The sequence below is a fragment of the Kwoniella mangroviensis genome, assembly GCF_000507465.2.
Source record: "Kwoniella mangroviensis CBS 8507 chromosome 1 map unlocalized Ctg01, whole genome shotgun sequence".
Classification (NCBI taxonomy): Eukaryota; Fungi; Basidiomycota; class Tremellomycetes; order Tremellales; family Cryptococcaceae; genus Kwoniella; species Kwoniella mangrovensis.
The window spans coordinates 3,568,363-3,587,964 of NW_027062533.1; the positions used below are offsets into that span (position 1 = coordinate 3,568,363).

The following is a 19,602-nucleotide window of genomic DNA, read 5'->3' on the forward strand; positions in this document are numbered from 1 at the left end:
CCTTGTAGGTATCGTACCTATGACATCAATCTGGTCCACAAACGATTCCAGAAAGCTGGTCTAGGGACGACACCGCGCTGCTGCATTTCTGGATGACATCTACAAAAAAAAAAAAACAGAGATGGCAAAGGTGAATTTTCAGTCCTTCGCCATCGACGGGGATTGATATACGAAATTGGCAATGACCGATCAAAGTCAAGAGAAAAGGATGAAACGTCGTCATTTATTGAATTTCGAGGCGACGGTAACACCAGGATAGAGAATTTCGGCCTTATGCATGCCCAAATTTCCAGTGCAGGGCAAGATGATGAACCGATTGAGCAGATGTGATAACAAACGGGATTCATTCATCTCCGTTAAATGGTCAGCTGATAAGTACTGGTATCATATCAAAACCTTTGGGGATGTAGAAGTACAGGAAGGAGTACCCGGCCCCCGTTCTCCTCCGATAAAACAATCCTGTACGTGCCAAGTCGACACTACAGTACTCGTGTACAAATAGATATTTTCGTTGATGTTGAAACACGATCCACCTTTGAACCTGCGAGTAGTGTGTGAAAAGGCTTAACTCGTTTAAAAGGCTTTGAATCTTTGAATCAATGAACCAGCACAACCTGGGGGCGGCGTGTCTCCTGTATGTGTATCTCATTCATTTCGTGAATTGTAAACGTGTATGCAAACTCCTGGACCGTCCCTCCGGACCTCCGTACCGAATAAACAGTCCATACAGTTGGTGTGAAACGTAATTAAGAGTGAAACTCTCTCTCTTTTTCACCGCTCAGAAAGTAATGTTTACGTGTCGAGGAGCAGTCTGAGGCGCCGAGGTGGTTGCTGCATATATGTGTCAGCACGTTTGAATCGAAGCCGAAGGAAAACTTTAAAATCGAGAACGAGAACGAGAAACATCGCAATCGGAATAATTTCAGAGGAGAGTGCGTCATCCAAGTGAGGAACGGGATCGTGATCCAAGCGTAAACCCCCGAGAAAATTCGATGAAAATCCTAGGGTGTATTTTGGTATGGTTGGACCCTGAAGTAACTGTATTGCTCAGTATTTGCCAAAGATCGCGCATGTATGAAAATTTCGAGTCAACCGTTGCTACGGTGAGTGCTATCTGATTATGTGGTATGTGTGCGGTGCTCGTAGGTCCTAATCGATGGCGTGAGTCTTGCATACCATCGCACCTGTCATAGCTACCGCACCGCACTGCATGCACAAATCGAAATTTTCCATCTTCTGGCAAAGCATCAATCAACAAAATACCACAAGCATCCACATCAACCCTTTCTACACTTTCATCCATACATACCTACACTCACACCCAACGACTTGGACGCATACTCTAGAGTACAAGGATACAAGGTGAGTGAGTTATCGAATTGATGGGCAAACATTCACGTGTATTGCTGTTATTCTCCTATGCGGGAGAAACGTGCGAGACAATCAATCTCTTTTTGATTTTTTCGACGACAACTCTCTTGGATGGTACAAAGTGAAACATTTAAATTTGACTGCTCCTGTTGCTTTGTTCACCTAACAAGATAAACTGGGTCCTCTGTGGATTATCCTATCCTCTACTCAATCTTCAAATTGACCATGTCGACATCATTATTGCTCTCACCTTGACACAACCGATAACCGTTCAGTCCTCCCCCTTCACTTGTTCACATCTTTCAGACTTTTTTTCTTGGTCTCATACTTTTTTTCCTAACACAAGTCTCTATAGCCCCAGGCAACAATCGCTGATCTATATTGTACATCCTGTACATACACCTATCACCAGCATTGCATACGCTGTCAATCCAACATCACCATTCACTTCAACGTCATTTCAATTTCGGCCGACTATCCTAGCCATCTACGCTTTTTCCTTCAGCATCTCTTCTTCGCTTAAACACATTGACTCATTCACTCTCTCCTTTCATCAGCGTCAACTTGACCCATCATACCTACCGCTGGACTTGAAAGGCCTTCTCAACACAGCAACCCACAACCCCCTTCCTTTCACCACCTTCAGACAAACTCGAATCTCTTTTCAACCCCGATCTCACCTGCAAAACGTGTGAACATCGACTTTTCTTTTCTTCTGTTGGAAATTCCGAATACTTGATACCTCAACACACCTCTCTGTCCAATCTCGTAACTGCACGGTTCCGCTACAACGGTCTGTCATTTAACCAGCTTTCACCTCCGCTCGTATCGGTCCTTGTTCAGTCCGACTTTTCTTTTTCTAGACGGAGCTCGAAACGTGTTTAGGTCACCCGTCACCTGTTAGAAATTGCATTTAGACACGGCAGTTGTCCTTCCAATCTGGTCGGAGCGCGAAAGTTTTCAATTACAGTCAACAGAGTTTCAACAGCCGCTCTGTCGGCCTCGGACTGCCAGTAGAAAGATCAGATATAAATAGATACACTAGCTCGTGAGTAGACCTTTCCTTCTTCATCCCATCTAAACAACTTCGTCCACAAAAGTTCTTGTGACCATCCACATTCCAACAAAAACACATTCGTTAAGAACTCCCCACTCATTTCGAAAAACTATCCATTAACTCTCTCATCCGTCGAGCTATCTTCAATCAGATACAACTCGCTGACATACCCAAAATGCCTTCTCTCAACCAGCTCTGTCAAAACTGCGGCTTGCCTCGTGCATCCCCGCCTCCCAATCTCGATACCATGTTCGAAGAAGATTTCGAAAGATGTTTCATCTGTCAACAGCCTTGCAAGGGGTGAGTCGAGCTCCATCAGTCCATAGTTGTATTCATGCTGACAAATTATTTAGCCTGTACTGTTCATCGGAATGTCGACTTCGTGATCAAGGTACACCTTCACCTGCTGTCCGAGCGAATCACGGTCCTGTAAAGATCACCTCGCAATTACCAGTTTCTCTTAGTCCCCTGGTTCGACCGACTCAGCATTCGAGTCGATCTCCTCGACCCTTACCTCAGAATCGAAGGTCCAGCTCAACTTCCTCCGGATCTTCATCCGTCTCATCATCTCCTCTTCAATCTCCCCAGACGAATCCATCAGAAGTCGATTCCCCAAAAAGGGACACTTTTGATCTTCCTCCTCCCGCCTATCCCACCAAGCAATTTGGTGCCACACCAGCATCCGTACCTATGAAGATCCCCGCTCTCGCTGCCAGAGCCTCTCCAGTGGTTGCTCCAAGTCAGACGCCTGGATCCGTAGGATCGACCGTCTACCCCATCGGAGCTTCGATAGATACCTTGCGATTCGGTCGAAAGCCAAGTGCCGTCAACAGTGTGATATCGCCCAATGCCCTGATACCTCGATGCGCTTGTGGCAAACCCGCTAATCACAAGAACCGAGCGTCAAGTAAAGACAGAGCCGATCTTATCGATGCTGGATTCTCTCGACTTAGCTTAGGTCCCTCACGAGCGCAGGAAGAACCTGCACCCAGATCTTCTCGAATAGCATCAGAATCTTCCATCCCACCTTTCACACCTGGTAGAAAAACCGTTCCACTCGGTATACCCTCGAGTCCACAAGTTGCACCATCCACATCATTCTTATCTCGATCTCGGTCTGATCCTATACCCGGTTCACCTCAAGCGCAACGAAAAGCCATACCCTCTGTCCCCAACGTCATTACTCCTAGTCATAGGGAAACTCAGTGTGTGCCATCATCGCCGATTGTTCCTGCTCAATCGACAGTCACTCGACCCGGTAGAAGTCGAAATGCTTTGGACGTAGATATCGATTCGCCCAGAAGGGGTAGATCGAGAGAGAGACAGGAACATCACGTCGGAGCTATGACTTCCAATTTTGGAGGACCGGCAGATAGAGAACAGGCTCCTTCTAGATCTAGGACGAGACGAAGATCGGATTCTCGTGAGCGAGAGAGAGAAAGGGCTAGAGGAGGTAGAACATCACGTGAAAGGGAAAGGGAAAGGACAGCAGAAAGAGAACATCATTCAGGTCATACATTACCTATAACTCAAACGCAAACACCACAGATTTTACCTTCCTGGTCAAGACGAGCTTCTGAAGCTACCGCCGACAGAAGAAAGATACTAGCTGAGGGAGTTGCACCTACCATGAGACGTACGGCGAGTAACGGCAAGTCTTCACCTGTATATGATAGGCAGAGCGAGGATGAGGAACAAAGAAAGAGAGAAGAACTTCATAGAGCGAGTAAACAATTAGGTCAGGTTTTCGGTGTAGCTGCCGGATAGAATAAGGATAGGGAGTAGGAATTGGTTTTCAACAACAACAACAACCACAATCACATTATTCATTGCATACACATTCAACAATATACATCAAGTCCGGGGTTCACTCCACAAAAAAAAAACAATATACGATATACAATATACATCATCATAGTATTAGCATTTTTATTACCTAGCATTTTCCAATAAACCAAAGCAAACCATTCAAATTTCGAAAGCAAAAGTATAGATCAATCCATATATCAAAACAAAAGAGTTAGAAAAAACCTGTTATTTGCATTTTATCATCATGATTGTCCCAAAAGAAAACCGATTGACATAATCAATTATATACTATCGATTCGATTGTAGAACTACATATATACATATTCACATATCAATCAATCAATACAAACGAACCAAAACCAAAAACAATATGAAAATGAAAATATGCATATATATGACATGTTGCCATGTACCTACCGTACTATATACTAGCAATACATTCTGTCTGATCTTTCGTCTTGATCGTCCTAAGACATTCTCGTGATATCAGAAAAATTACATTGATCACAGCAGTACATGCTGTATCTCAGGACAAGCCTTTCACTGATTTCTTCCATCTCTTAGCACGCACAAATTCATGTTGTAGCGATTCAATTCACCGCCGATATATATATGCCCCCATTGTCAATTTTGGAACCAGAACAATTCTTGACAGATCAATATCACCATTAAGTCAAGTCAAACAACAGAATCCAGTACTAATAATAATGCAAATGCATCGTTAATTGATGTTATAGTCCGAGTATTCATATAATCTATACGATTTTAATCCTGTTCTTAAGTATGATAATCCTTTTTTCCTTTTTGCTTTTTCTCTAGGTACTAACTTTTTAAGTACTTATAGCAGACTGTCTACTGACCGTACCACCTTCCATGGCCAAAACCAACTTTGCGAAATAACTATTTTGATTACTTCTTAGATTATTCGGTGAATCAAATTCTAAAACTTTTCCTGAACCCAATACTAAGATCTTATCGTAATCCATCACAGTCGTCAATCTATGAGCTACCGTCAAGACGGTTGTGGAGGATGGTAAGTCCCTTATGGATCTTTGGATCAATGCATCCGTCTCGAAATCTACTGATGCAGTTGCCTATCACACAATCAAATTTAGCTAACCCTCTTTCATCCATGATGTCAGATTGTAACGACAACGTAAACTCGACTCACCTCGTCTAAAATCAATATCTTACTATTCCTTACCAACGCTCTTGCAAGGGCTACGAGCTGTCTCTGACCCTGACTCAAGTTACCTCCTCCAGCCGCGATCTGTGTATCGAGCGACAATCTCTGGGGTGTAGCTGTCCCGCCGTTCTCCTGCGTGGGGTTCCTAGTCTGACCAAGACCTGACGATTGGAGGGCATCATTCAGTTCCGCATCGTCATGTTCGCCAAATGGATCAAGGTTGAATCGTAGACTACCAGATAGGAGAACCTGAGGACATGTCAATAGACATTCAGCCTTCCCTCAAATGCAAAGTTCATACAAAATGAGGGTACAGAACTCACAGGATCTTGAGGAATAATGGTGACGTGACTCCTTAGAGCATGCAGATTGATATCTTCCGTTTTGATACCATCAATCACGACGCTTCCTTCGGTAGGAATCATACGCAATAGTGCCAAAGCCAGAGTCGATTTACCACTGCCTGTTCTACCAACTATACCCACTTTCTCACCGCTTGCAATGTTAACTTGCAGTTTATTGAGTACGGTCGGTCCATCTGGTGAGTATCGGGCGGATAATTTGTCTAAGACGATAGAGCCGGACGTAGGCCATGAGGCAGGGGGTAGCTTCGATTCCACAGCTTTCGGTTCCTGGTCAATCACCAAGTAGTCTTCGATTCTCTACGAGGATCGTCAGCTGACATAACAGCTCTCATGGGATATGCAACCCACCTCGACTGAGTTTCCTTGCACTTCCATCTCGTTGACCAGCCTGACCCACCACTAGACATCGTAAGTGTCAGCATTGCTCTTGTACACTTGCACGGATAGATGAGCTGGCTCACCAAAATCATAGCCGAGAACGAAATTGCTTGACTCAATGCGAAACCAGTGGTGGAAGCGTCAAGTCTGACACCGTACACTAAGAAGGCAGCTAAAAGAGACGAAAAGAGACCTCCCAGCATGTCGATCCGGACAGTCACCCATCGATTGAGGTTGTAGCTGTAACAGAACCATCAGTGCGGGCTCGTACAAACCACTGATGCGAATGTCAGGCTTACAACTGCAAATAAAGCGGATAACATCAGTTTGGTATCAGAGAGGTTTAACAAGGCATGCTAACACTCACAGCAGTAGCAGCTCTAGTGTATTTGTCGGCCTTTCGCTGAGCTTCAGCTCGGAGTTTTCTAGCGACTCATGTTAGTCTGGACCTCACACGTCGTATGCAACACTTACTGTTGTGCACCGTAAGCTCTGATGGATACGATACCGTTGACCGCAGCTGAGAAATGCGAGAACAAGGGACTTTTGGCGTTTGACATCTCTCGCTAAAGCATCATCTCAGTCAGAACTCGTCCGATGTCTCCGATTCGCTGACTCACCTTGACACTAAGTTGACTGTGAATATACACTTCACCCAAGAACGCGCCAACAGCTCCAATGACCTGAATTCGCGAGCGAGCGTCAGCTGTGTTATCCAAGCATTTCCGAGGTGAACGACTCACAAGAGCAGGGATAGAAAATATAGGTACTAGGGCGATGACAACTGCGAATTTCAGCACGAGACCAATGGTGATGTCGGCTACTTCGGAGAAGGTCTACGCAGCGACAGAGTATCAGTACCATCGCGGCTAGCCTTTGTGGGTAAGCTTACGTCGGTGAAAGATCCGTCGACATTTTTCATATCCTATAATCGTCCGATATCAGCATCCGATCTACTGTACTCATTGCAGACTACTCGAGTCTACTCGACTCACTTTAGTGAATCTTGAGACGATCCTTCCAACAGGTGTGGAATCCAAGAATCTCATATATGATCCGAATATCATATTTGTCAATTTTTTGTGAATCTCGCGTGAACCCTTGATTGCTCCAACGTAGAAGAGGACCGCTGAACCGGCTAATGAGCCCATACTTAACAAGACCCAAACGATGTATAACCCCAAGTAATATACAGCAGATACTCTTTCAGGATGATCAGATTCTTCGTAGGCTTTAGCCCATCTACCCAACCAATAAGTTTGGAACGCGTTGAATCCTTGCCCGCCTAGTACGAGGATAAAGTACAATAACCAGAAGATCGGTCCGCCAAAGGTACTGGAATATCATATCAGCTATACATTATAAAACAGATTATCGACTCACCTGAAAAACGAGATCATAGCTCTCTTTGATATTCTACCTTCACTCTTCTCCTCATCCTTCACCAACTTATGAGATGGCTTTTTTTCTTCTGCCCTCTGCTCTGCTGAGATGGCTTCTTCAGACGCTTTGATATCTTCTTGAGCTTCTTTTTCAACATCTTCGTCTGGGAATTCAGAATCTTCGATAGGCCCTTGTGATTTGACAGAACCATCTTGGTTGAAAGCAATCATGTAATCGGCGATAGGTGCGGCGAGACCGACGTGGTGGGTCTGTAGCATAGAGGTGAGCATGGCCGCTGCTGGGAATCGAGCTTTCGCACTCACAATCAACAGAACGGTTCTGTCTTTCATCAAATCGCCTTTGAAGAGATTATCGATAATCCACCTTGAGGTGAGGGTATCAAGCGCAGAGAAGATATCTACTATGTCAGCTCCATTTCAGATTCGCTTGAACTTACCATCAAGGAGTACGATGTCAGTCTTGGAGTAGACAGCTCTAGCCAAAGTCAATCTGGCTTTCTGACCACCACTCAAAGTAATCCCTTTTTCTCCGACCTCTGTATTGTCGCCGTCGTCGAACAATTTCAAATCAGGTTCTAAAGCACACGCTCGGAGAGTTTTGATATATCGATCGTATTCGTATGGCTCGCCAAACAAGATGTTATCCTTGATAGAATCTGACATGCACCAGCTTTCCTGAGCAGCGTAAGACACTCCCCCTTCTCTTGGAAGGTGGAAGAAGGATCCTTGCTTCTGCTCGAAATGCAATTCGCCAACAAGAGCCTACACAAGACTGGTCAGCAGACGTCACGAGAAGATTCGTGAGTAGCTCTTACCTTGAGAAGAGAAGACTTTCCACTACCAGTAGGACCGGTGATCAAGTTGATCTTCCCCTTGACGAAAGTAACTTCCGGGATTCTGAGACTGAAGTCTTGAGTATTGCCATTCTCGACAGGACCCCAGCTGAATGTAGCATTTTGGATTCTGATCAGACCCTCGGTCTCCGCTTCGAGTTGCTCGGTTGTTTTGATTGTCGCAATCTTGCCTTCAGAGTACTCATCGATCATCTCGCTCTGTGGAAGGGATTAGCTGAGTATCAGTCTGATACTGGCCGAGCTTACCGATGTGAGGAATTTATCGATTCTCTGGAGTGACACCCATGCGGTGACGAAGGAGTTGATGAGATAGAAACACTAATTTCGAGTGTGTAAGCTCGGGTACGGATGTCGCTTGCTTTTGACCTACCATGCCCATTTGACTCTTGACAAGCTCGAATACGACCATACTAGTGAATACTGCAAGCCGTCAGCGATAGCAAAAATCGTGTAACTCACCTGTAGCGGCAGAGAGCTGTCGACCTTGGACAAGAGTGTACATAGCGAAAGTAGCGACCATAGTCAAGACAGGTAGAATGTTGTTGAGGATGACAACGGATCTGGATGATTATCAGAATTTTCACGTCTGACTCGATTGTTAAAGATGTACTTACAAGCTCATCAATCTTCGCTGCCAGATCAACTGCAGCTCATCTTCTCTCTTTACGGCGATACGTTCTTTGATCCTACCCTCCCATCCGAACATCTTTATCATCCTCAGCGCACCGATCGCTTCTGTAATTGAGTCTACCCGTGAGTCTGTGGCGGCCATTCGCTTGTATTGGTATCGCGCGTTGAGCTTGGTGATCAAACCGGGAATGGGAAGAGTGATGACCATGGTTAACATGCCGACCAGGGCACCTGATGTGCAAAAGGCGTCAGCAAGGTCACTGGGCGAAGGAGAGAGAATAGTACACTCACTCCAACTAAGGATTTTATAGAGCAGATAAATGCACAATGCAAGCTGGATAGGGGTGTAGACGAAAACGAGCGCGAGGTCACGACCTAACCACAAGTAATCAGCATGAGGCTTCTCGATGGTTGAAGGACTCACCTTCAAGGACCGACTCGACATCTGCAGCCATCAATACGTTAATTTTTCCCGCCAGACCTTGTCCCTTTGCCTTTTTGGCTTCCGCATCAGCAGCAGCTTCCTTGTCGTCTTTCTTCGCAGTTCCATTGGAGCTTCCAACCTCGGTGTCATCGTTTGTTGCTGCCTCGTCATTCAGTAGAGCTTCTGTCGCACCAGGAGCAGGTTGAGTGACATCTTCAATTCTGATTTCGGGGGTACCAGCCGCGGAGATCTCTTCCTTTTTCTCATCTTCTATAGCATCCTTCATCCTCAACCTTAAGGCGTGATCGAAGAGCAATTGAGTAAGAAGCGCTTCACTTCGGACCAGAGCTCGTGTGGTGGTATAAATGTAGAATTGGATAGTCAAAGAACCGATAGTAGGACCGACGAAAAGGAACGCGACCCATACGATAGGTCTCAAGGTGGCTCCCTTCCCATCTTTCTCGAGGTAATCTAACAACTTGTTGATACCGACTGATCCAGCCATTTCGGCAACGGCTGACAGAGCTGACATAGCGCAGACAATGGCGACTTCCTTCTTGAACACGTCCAAGAGACCGATCAACAAGTTACGTTGCTTCAAACCATTTTCTCGTCGACGAATAGGGTCAAGGGCGTCGATGTGTTTCTGCGGCCCATTTGAATCAACAACGCTCGATATCAAGTCTGAAGTCTAACTCACACTGTAGAGGAATTCTGCTCGATCGTAGTCCGCCAATGGATGCTGTTGTTACGTTAGCATATAGAACAGCTTCACATAGAGAGAACTTACTAGGTCATCGTAAGGCAAAGCGGGAGTCTTCCAAGCCTTCCATACTAGAGGAGTCATGTACTCATAAAAGACGTAAAATAACCAAGGAGCTGTTTGTTCGGGGTGAATCTCATCTTCCGGAGTAGGATTCGCAGGTTCGGCAGGAGTGTATGTTCTAGGTCTGAGCAATGGAATCAATACGGCTGCGACGGAGAGTATGGCTACTCGCGACCAAGTGACAGCATTGTTGATATCGGACGGTACGAGGTTGTAAGTGAGCAAAGGCCACAAGTCTCGATAAGCGTAGATACACCATCCGCTGAAAAGGAGAGTGTCCACATGAGCGATGAGATGTCGTCGAAGGGGTGTAGCGGGCCGAAGTGTGAGAAGGAGGAATGAGAATATGAGAGTGTAGGTCTTCAGCCGTAGAGTCAGTAAAGAGCAATAACGGGCCAGATTCGGTCAGATCGACTCACGTAGTATCCACAGACACCGAATTCTCCCCATTCAAGACTTGAGTAATCGTCCACTCTATTCTTCCTGTGCTTCTTCTTCTTATGTTTCTTCTTCCCCCAATGCCCCTCAATATCTATCATACCATCTTCCAGACCGAGTTCTTGAAGATGTGATTTCTTGTCGGGCGACTCAGCTTGGATCGCTGCGTAAACCGTTAGACCGAGTAAGGTAGCGATACAAAGAGTTCTGATCACTTCGAGGAAGAAAAGGACTGAACCATACTCTTTCATCGATCTGATGTGAGCCGAGAGATCAGACCATAATCCACCTGAAGGCATGAAAGGTTGAGTAGGCGTGGGTGGTTCAGCCGATTCGACCTCTTCTTCATCATCATTCTCGTCCACTAACAAAGGTTGATATTCTCTTTTGGGTAGGAGAGACTTGATAAATCGATATATCCTAGGTACGGCAAATGACAAGAGCAAGATACCAGCGGAAATGAATACTAAGATGGGGAAGAAGAATAACGTATGCTTGACGATGAATGGTGTGGGACTATAGCATGGAACTCGTGTGAGTCTAGCATCAAAGGAGCATTCTGGACCGATGGACTCACTGATTCTTCTTACCCTTTGACGCTGCTATATCCACTACGTCCGACAGTACACTGAAGACGGACTGAGGGTTATCGCTGTCCATCGCGAGTGATGATGTCGATCTTGGCAGAATGTGAATGCAAAGAGAGTGATGGAATGAAGATATACAAGTGAAAATGTTGATTGGCAAGATAAGCTAATCAACTTTTTAACCGTGACTGCATGATTGATTGATGATGCACCATGTGCTTCGGTCATAGGCGCTCGGCCTGACCCTGTCCTTGTCCGCTGCAACCACAACATCACACCACAAGACCCCATCTCACGCCATATGCATACTCCTAGGATATCCATTTCGAGTCGAGTCGGATCCGTCCAGACATAAGTTACGCTATTGGCCTCTTCATACATTGCTCAATCTGTAAATGGACATGAATCAACGAGGGAGACCGCGATTGGGAAGCCATTTCGTCATGTGAATCCCATCTTACAGTGAAGAAAGACTCTCTCAAAATCTGTCAAAAGGCACCAGATATTCCATCGAGCCCTGCGCTCCAATCGTGGATGATGTAAGCTCAGCTGTACTGACGCGCAAGCTCTAGCCAGCCTATAGATTATATGATATGAAGGACCAAAGGCGAACAATATCGGATCGGTCGATATCAAAATCGAACTCTCTAGGTGGCTAGATAGGCAGTATTGACGAATTATTGACAGCAACGTCGAAACGTTGTCATGACTGATACGGCATACTAAACAAACCCGTTTTGACATGATGCACAACGTTCTTCCCAGTTTTTCTCCCTCCAACCCCATCTTTTTTGTTCATTTTGTTTCAAAATTTTGACCTTTGCTAGTTTCTACCTTCACTTTCAATGGTGAAGTGGAGCAGTGCTCCTTGTTAAATCTTGTTCATAACATTACCTTCGATTTCGCTTTTTTTAATTTTACATTTTAATCTTGGGATATACAAGTAATATAATCACAACGTCACATAATCACAATGTCAGGCGTTATTGGGTTAGGTTTGGGTTTCACCTCTATTGATTTCGAAAAGCCTTCTTCTACCATTGAAAGGTGAGTGGGGCAATTTATATCTCATCTTATAATGATCGGCCGCTGATCCTGCTCCTGCTCGTGGCAGCGATTCACGTCCAGATGGCTTTCTCCCTCGACCCACTCATCCAGCATATCAGGTCAAAGTACCTGAACGATCTCATCGAGGACCACGATCTCTAGGCGTAGGGAAACGATTCGTCTCTTCACCCTCTCAGACCCTACCTCCAAGTATATACGACAAATCAACTTCCAACCCTCTATCTATCCCATCACCATCTTCATCAGATTCTACTGGACTAGATCCTAAGAACAAAAACATGTTGATCAATTCACCTCAATTGGGATTGGATCTAGTGAATATAAACCCAACACAGCATCTACGTCTGATGAAGAAACGTTCTTTTGCGGCGAACAACAAGCGTGACTTCGGGTTGAGGTCGAACGACCCTTTGAATAGGAAGTCAAATCCAGCTCAAGCTATCGGCACTACCAGCTCACCGACGATCGGGTCATCTCCCACATTAGGTTCATCACCCATCATGTCTTCTTCGCCTATTCCCTCTCAGGAACATCATGTCGACATGCTAGGTCCATCTATCGCTCTATCGGTGGTGCTTGGTTTGTTAGTATTGGGAGTAGCAAGTTGGGTGGGTATACATTATAGGAGGAAACGACTGTTACTTCAACAACAAGAAGAGGAAGGCAATGGATATGGAAGAAATAGAGAAAGGGATTCAGACGAGAAATCATTCACATCTGAAATGTTCAATGCCTCAAACGTCGTGGAGAAAGGATTGAAACCCAGATCACTTGGTGGGACTATGAATGAAGAAGAACTAAGATCAAGCTTTATCTCTTATAAACGACCGTTTTCTACTGTACATCCTTCAGCAGGTGGTAGAAGGGTCAGTTTTGTCGATACGGTGGATAACCATCATGATGATCAGGACGATTATGAATACTCGGGTAACAGGAACAGGAGAGAAAGTGTTCTGCCACCACCGAGGTTCATGATTGCTGCTTTGCACCGACCCGAAGTGGAACATATAGAGGACGAACCGGAAGAAGAGTTGGAACAGCCTGTACCGTCACCTCGGACATCCATTGCGCCGACCCTAGAGATGATCGAAGAAGAGTTAGAAGAGGAAGAATCCACCTCGAACAGCTCCCAGCCTCAGGGACAGGCTACCGACGAGGTGTCCAGAGATTCCATCGTATCGTCAACCTCATCATCAAGTGATTCATCCACTTGCTCCGGCGATTACACCACCGCATCTGCTCGATCAAGTATATCATCTTTATCAGCTTTATCAATCATTTCATCTTCCTTCCCCCAGACACCAAGGGATCAATCTACCCCTTCACCAGCCATGCAGATGGAATCGCCCAATCTGGAGAATGAGATGGGTGGGGGGATATATGATTCGCCCACTCCAACCGGCAAGTTTCAGTCCAGGAGGAAGCGAGCTCAATCTCACGGTGACACAGGATTGGTCGAAGTACAGAAACATGATTTGCTTAGAACGGCTGTAGGCAGAACAATGAGTCTACAGCCTACCAAAGAAGTTAGGGAATTCATCAAGTTGATGACTGCTCAAAACGAAGTTGGGAGCATGCATCGTGCGCCTACTGGCAAAAATCACAATACCATCTCAAGAAAGACAACACTTAAGACGAACGTAGGACGGGAGAGCAGGGATCGAAGCGAGGATGAACCGATGGAACCAGAAAAACAGAAAATAGATGAAATGGAAGATCTTCGGGTGGCAGCTTTTATATCCTCTCAGCTTGAAGAAAAAGTCACCAGGGAACAGCAACAAGAGGATCAAAAAGGATCAAAAATGATGGCAAGATCAACTTCATTTCCATCGAAATTAATCTCTCGTCGTAAATCGACAAAAAGTAGTCCGTCATCGTCCTCTAGGAAATCTGAGATTGTATCATCTGATGGGTATTTGAGAAAGGCTTGGCAAGCTTTCAATGCCCACGAGGAAGTACCGGTCATTCCTACCAACATACCTATTTCACTTGCCAGATCACAGGAAGACGAAAGTATAAAGAGTCTAGCTGAGAGACAGGTCCAATTAGAGAGGTATCTAAGCTTGATCCAATCGGAGGGTCAACAACACGTTCAGAAAGTTAATGATAGCGATAATGATGCTGAAGAGGTACAGGAAGATCCTTACATACAACACGGAGAGGAGGGAGAAGAGGATATGGAGATTGAAGAAGACGAAGACATGGAAGAAGTTGATTCGGTATGGAACCCTGATGCGTATGCTCAAGACATGGAAGATGAACAAGGGATAGCATTTGAAGATTATTATATCCATTTCGAATCTGACGATGTCTACTCGCCGGAACAAGAAGATCAGATGGCTTCAAGAACGAACAGGATCAGTTACGCGACTGGTGTACCTCACATAAGAGTGACGAGTCATTGATGGGATCGTAGTCGGAGAAACTGTTGTATAATACCATGAACAAAACAGATAGAGTACCATACCTTTGTACATTAAATGATGGGCATAATGACGAAATGGAACGTTTGATCACGATGCCTCTGAGTTGTTGATTGTGTGCAACCATCATCGGTCGTTCATATCGCTGTGAGTGACCTGAATGCATCGATGATGAGAGAGTTGAGCTACACGGCTGTTCCGTCTGGCGAATCGTAACGATTCGTCATGACAGTGCGGCATAATGGTGCAATCCTAATTGTAATTGTAATTCTTAATAGTAATTACAAATTGATTACAGTGCCGCGAAATACTCAGGGTCAGCCAGTTACGAATCGGTACTAAAACAACTCTATTTGTCGCTCGGACCTTTTTTTTGCACCTCAACGATTTCACTTCTTGTCGCTCACCTCGATAATCACCAGATCTCATATACTAACTAGTCTACTGCACATCCTCTTATCGAATGAAATCATATATATCATAACCTATTCCGACAGCGTCCTCCCTCTCGATCACTCATTCAGGTTCCCGAGGGAAATAAGCCCCACCGTCGCCTCTACACAACCGGTACTTCCGATAACTCATCCACTCCAGTGGTATCTTGCTATCTTGGGATACAACTGGATGATCCTCACCCCTTCAACGCATCACCACTTCGAGGTCTTCTCAACTACTCATCATGAGCAGACAAACCAATGACGGTCCTGCAGCTGGGTTCTCAATGAACAACCATATACCTGCACCGCCCAGTGAAATCTCAAGTGGTTCCGAAACGACTTCATCACCTTACATACCGACACCACTATCTACTACATCCATCACTGATCTACCTCTACCCAAGATCAAGCAAAGTCACCGCGTGCATCAACAGCAACCGCAAGGTCAAAGCAGTATACACGAACCACCTGGTATCCCATCAACTTTCTTACCCTCTTACTACTCCGAATCAAGAATTCCCCACGCACTTCATTCGTCCTTATCACCCTTTCAAGCCAATCGGATACCGAACATACCAGAATTAGATGAAAATCTCAGCAGACATAACCCGTCAATTTGGGAAAATATGTCAAGATCGGGTCCACACCAATTCGATTTACTGGAAGGTATCACATTACCTTGTTCGCCTTCAGGTGCGGCATTCGCCTCGTCGTCACGTAAAACTGTAACGGATACGGATGAGAATGATATGGGTGGATCAGGATCAGGAGGGTATCGCCGTGGAACAGCATTAATGGATTTCGCCGATAAGCCAACTGTGACACCTGTAACGATCTATAACTCCTGGAGTGTCGTAGATAAGTCGGGGAATGGAACAGATAATAATAACAGCAGTGAGAATAATGGAGGGTTGCCAGCCTGGCAGCCCGGTCCATCATCTACTTCAGCCTCTCAATTGACCAGGTCCGAACTTGGTCTATCTCAGAAATCGACTTCAGCTTCACCCTACCATTCACATGCGCAAACGAACCCAAACCCATCACCTAGATATCAACCTTACCAACATCAACGGATAATTTCTAATGCGGCTTCTGCATCTCAGTCTCCAGCAAATATGGGATCTATGTTACCCCCGCCCAACCCCAACCCCAATGGAGTGACCATGTCAATGGGAAGATCATGGTCTGAACCTACTTTACCCGAGAACACTCCACACAGCGCTGGTTATCCAGGTATTATGTATACCAACGTACCGCTACTTGAGGGATACATGTCCACACCACCTTTCGGTGGTAGGGCCGTGGATTCAGTACAAGTTGGACCTGACGAATTCTCACAAGTGAGCACTTGACATTCGATTTTCCGGTTGATCATGTCCTAAGCTGATACATGACATGTCGCTCTGGCGAATTTAGGCGTACGAAATATATTACCATATGTTATCCGCTATCCCATTTATAACACCTTCTACTCAATCTCAATGTCAATCTCAGAACCAACTCGAATTGTCCCCTGCTTCAAAACAGATACAAATGCAGTCTACACCTCGACAGACGTTCGATTCATTGATACAATTGGCTGCAGAGTCGCATCACCTCTTAACAGGCTCAGCAGCACCCATGCCGAGTCAATTTCTAGGACCAAATTACGGATTGCAAAGAGGTAAAAGGAGAAATTCAGATCCGGATGTTGGTCCTGGTCTCAACGCGATTCCCCCCAGTGGAATCACACCGAGTGATTCTGAAATACCACCATCGGGAAGTAACAAGAAATCGGTACCGAAATGTCTGGGTTGTGGGGCGACGGAAACTCCCGAATGGAGGAGGGGACCGATGGGTCCTAGAACACTCTGCAATGCTTGTGTGAGTGCATTGTCAATTCAATCATGATGAATGACTTATATTGACTGCGACGAATGGTCAATAGGGTCTCGTACATATGAAATTACAACGTAAGAAGAAGAAAGCCGAGGAAAAGGCTAGAGCTGCTGCCGCCACCGCTACCTCAGCGTCAGCTGGGTAGAGAGGAGTACAAATGGAAGAAAGGAAGAGTCTTCATGATATATGTGAAAATGTCAATTTGTCAATATTAAACATCTGCGAAAATCAGATCGAAGGGATCCAGTTCTCGAATTACCAATGTGAGAAGTCGGAAATCAAATCAAATCAAATTGGATCGAATTGAATTACATTATTGTGCAAATGTGAAAACGAACGAATCCGACGTACAGCGCAAGTGCAAGTTTGGGTGACGAGAAGATTTGATTATCATCTTGTGTAATGAAGCCGAAACAAATGGACAATGAACATGTTCGAAAGGAAGAAAAAGATCAAGACCGAAATCGAAAGGAAGGAGACACGGAGAACATGCGGGAATCGAATTGGGTGAGGGGTTGGGTCATGGACAAACGAATGTCCTAGGCTAGGGAGACTTGAGAAACCAGCTCAAGGAAGAGGACACTTCGATGCTGATTTTTGCTTTCTTGTTGTGTAAGATATCAGAAGAGGCCTGTCTTATCTTGTCAGAATCAAATCATCCGACACTGTCTTTTTCTTTCCGTGTTTTGCTTCAAATAGTGGCATCAAACCCAAACCAATTTGTGAGATCTTGTACTCGAGTGACTGTTGTTTATTCAGAATCCATTTCAGTGTGTCGTGTTGTGTGTTTTGATCTTATATATCGCTCAAATATCGGAGCTGTTGGATATCTAGAGGAATTGAATCTGTAGGTTAGAAATGATTAGGTTAGGTTAGGGTGGGGACAAAAATGCATATAACATATAACATTGTGCTTCATCCCATGGAGGGTAGCTTTCTCTCGGACATACAGTGCCGAATGAAGTCTACTGTCTGACAGTTGAGAGAAATATGGGATCGAATGCACGTTACTCACACGTTGCCGGATGATTACATATCGTAGCGATCATACGTATTTATACAATACACCAAGGTCATACTACCTTCGCAACCACCAAACGACGACGAATATCCATAAGACCAATAATAGAAAACCCATGAACCAACACCAATTCCCGCCTTGTCTTTTGGCCATCTTATTCATCCGACGGAAAGTACCTCCTAGGAAAGTCGAGGTCGATGAAAATGAGTCGTTCTACGACGATCAATTAGGATTCGTATCAGCGAGAAATTCAAGATAATAATCTCCACTTCGACTTCTTATCAGACTACACAATGTAGATTGAGGTGAGGTAAGATAGGATGATTGTACTTACCATATTACCCAGTAATACATTACTATCCCTCACTTCGTTTCCTATTCCGACTGTTATCTGCGAATAAAGACCATCTTCGGGTCAGTCTTACATCCGTTCGGTTCATACCTCTCAGCACTTTGCTATTTGAGACACGTTTGCATCGTGTTTTAAAACGATTCTCCCATATTCATATCTGATTGTGCAACAGAACGTTCTATTGGGAGAATCCAACATATCTTGTAGGGACGATATCCACATTGTACACTCACATCTTTCAATATTTTCACTTTGCCCAGCAAACCTTCCAGCCGCTCATCATTCTGCCCTTCTACCTCATGTGTCGTTCTTGTATATCCACTTCCAGGTCCAGATGCAGAGTTCTGGGCGTGACCGCTATTCATACCTCCCCCAAAAGGTGATTCAGAATATTGTGATGCGGTTGAACCTGGACGAGGGAAGGGGGAGACTCGGCCTGATGAAGGCCCTGAAGGAGGGTATAGGATGGGCGAGGGTGAATGCGACTGGGAGTGAGAAGTGGGATTACGCTGAGATAGAGTTGTTAGACTGTAAGGGTATTGGACATTAAGCTATATATACTCGGTAGCTGAGGCAGGGAGTCAAACTCACCGACTCATGTTACGTGTATTTATAGATGGCGATGTTCAATTATGGAAAGACGCTTCTCCGAATTCGTACAGGAAGTTTGTTTGAGCGACTGGCTTTCGGCTGTACAGCTATGTATTCTTGAATGAAGCTCCTTAGTTGGTGATGATACTTTTGGTCGATGATCTTTGTCAATTAGAGACGATGTGGGGAATGAGAATACCTAACTTACAGCAAAGCAACATGTTCAGTTAACTAACTTATTAAGATGATGCTGGTGCTCTGCGTGCACTGTCACTTCAAATGTGATGACGTATCATCTGCGTTGTGGCACCCGTCTGTCTCATTTGAGCAGATTACATGGATTCACATCATCTGACATTGCCATGCATGCTACCATTGTAATACAGTGTTATTGATGCCTTGATACACGCTTCTATCTGATAACGCAGTTCAGACCTTCATCATCCTCGATCTTAAATTGTTGCGAATTCAACCCCATCTACCCCACTTTTCGCCGTCCGCCAC

At 45.0% G+C, this 19,602-nt stretch overlaps 5 protein-coding genes across 5 annotated transcripts; 3 read left to right on the forward strand and 2 right to left on the reverse strand.

Annotated features, from left to right (window-relative positions):
- Positions 1-2,603: 2,603 nt before the first annotated feature.
- I203_101328 (uncharacterized protein) lies at positions 2,604-4,195 on the forward strand (the record flags this gene model as incomplete). The annotated part of the gene is made up of 2 exons (XM_019146280.1): positions 2,604-2,728; positions 2,782-4,195. 2 exons carry the CDS (start codon positions 2,604-2,606, stop codon positions 4,193-4,195), a joined length of 1,539 nt encoding a protein of 512 aa, XP_019004839.1.
- An 872-nt stretch (positions 4,196-5,067) lies between these two features.
- I203_101329 (uncharacterized protein) lies at positions 5,068-11,401 on the reverse strand (the record flags this gene model as incomplete). The annotated part of the gene is made up of 26 exons (XM_065516856.1): positions 5,068-5,331; positions 5,409-5,672; positions 5,747-6,085; positions 6,137-6,187; positions 6,250-6,338; positions 6,388-6,406; positions 6,534-6,591; positions 6,641-6,732; positions 6,787-6,849; positions 6,910-7,002; positions 7,059-7,091; positions 7,162-7,501; positions 7,550-7,818; positions 7,873-7,907; positions 8,007-8,331; positions 8,385-8,621; positions 8,670-8,741; positions 8,794-8,843; positions 8,907-8,983; positions 9,038-9,284; positions 9,345-9,428; positions 9,478-10,123; positions 10,178-10,219; positions 10,268-10,663; positions 10,723-11,257; positions 11,319-11,401. The coding sequence occupies 26 exons, from the start codon at positions 11,399-11,401 to the stop codon at positions 5,068-5,070; spliced, it is 4,803 nt and encodes a 1,600-aa protein (XP_065373674.1).
- Positions 11,402-12,301: 900 nt separating this feature from the next.
- Positions 12,302-14,801, forward strand: I203_101330 (uncharacterized protein; the record flags this gene model as incomplete). Its single annotated transcript, XM_019146282.1, has 2 exons — positions 12,302-12,375; positions 12,443-14,801. The coding sequence occupies 2 exons, from the start codon at positions 12,302-12,304 to the stop codon at positions 14,799-14,801; spliced, it is 2,433 nt and encodes an 810-aa protein (XP_019004841.1).
- Positions 14,802-15,498: 697 nt separating this feature from the next.
- On the forward strand, positions 15,499-17,279 carry I203_101331 (uncharacterized protein; the record flags this gene model as incomplete). The annotated part of the gene is made up of 3 exons (XM_019146283.1): positions 15,499-16,596; positions 16,673-17,119; positions 17,184-17,279. 3 exons carry the CDS (start codon positions 15,499-15,501, stop codon positions 17,277-17,279), a joined length of 1,641 nt encoding a protein of 546 aa, XP_019004842.1.
- Positions 17,280-18,212: 933 nt separating this feature from the next.
- On the reverse strand, positions 18,213-19,106 carry I203_101332 (uncharacterized protein; the record flags this gene model as incomplete). Its single annotated transcript, XM_019146284.1, has 4 exons — positions 18,213-18,368; positions 18,490-18,546; positions 18,741-19,035; positions 19,099-19,106. 4 exons carry the CDS (start codon positions 19,104-19,106, stop codon positions 18,213-18,215), a joined length of 516 nt encoding a protein of 171 aa, XP_019004843.1.
- Positions 19,107-19,602: the final 496 nt, after the last annotated feature.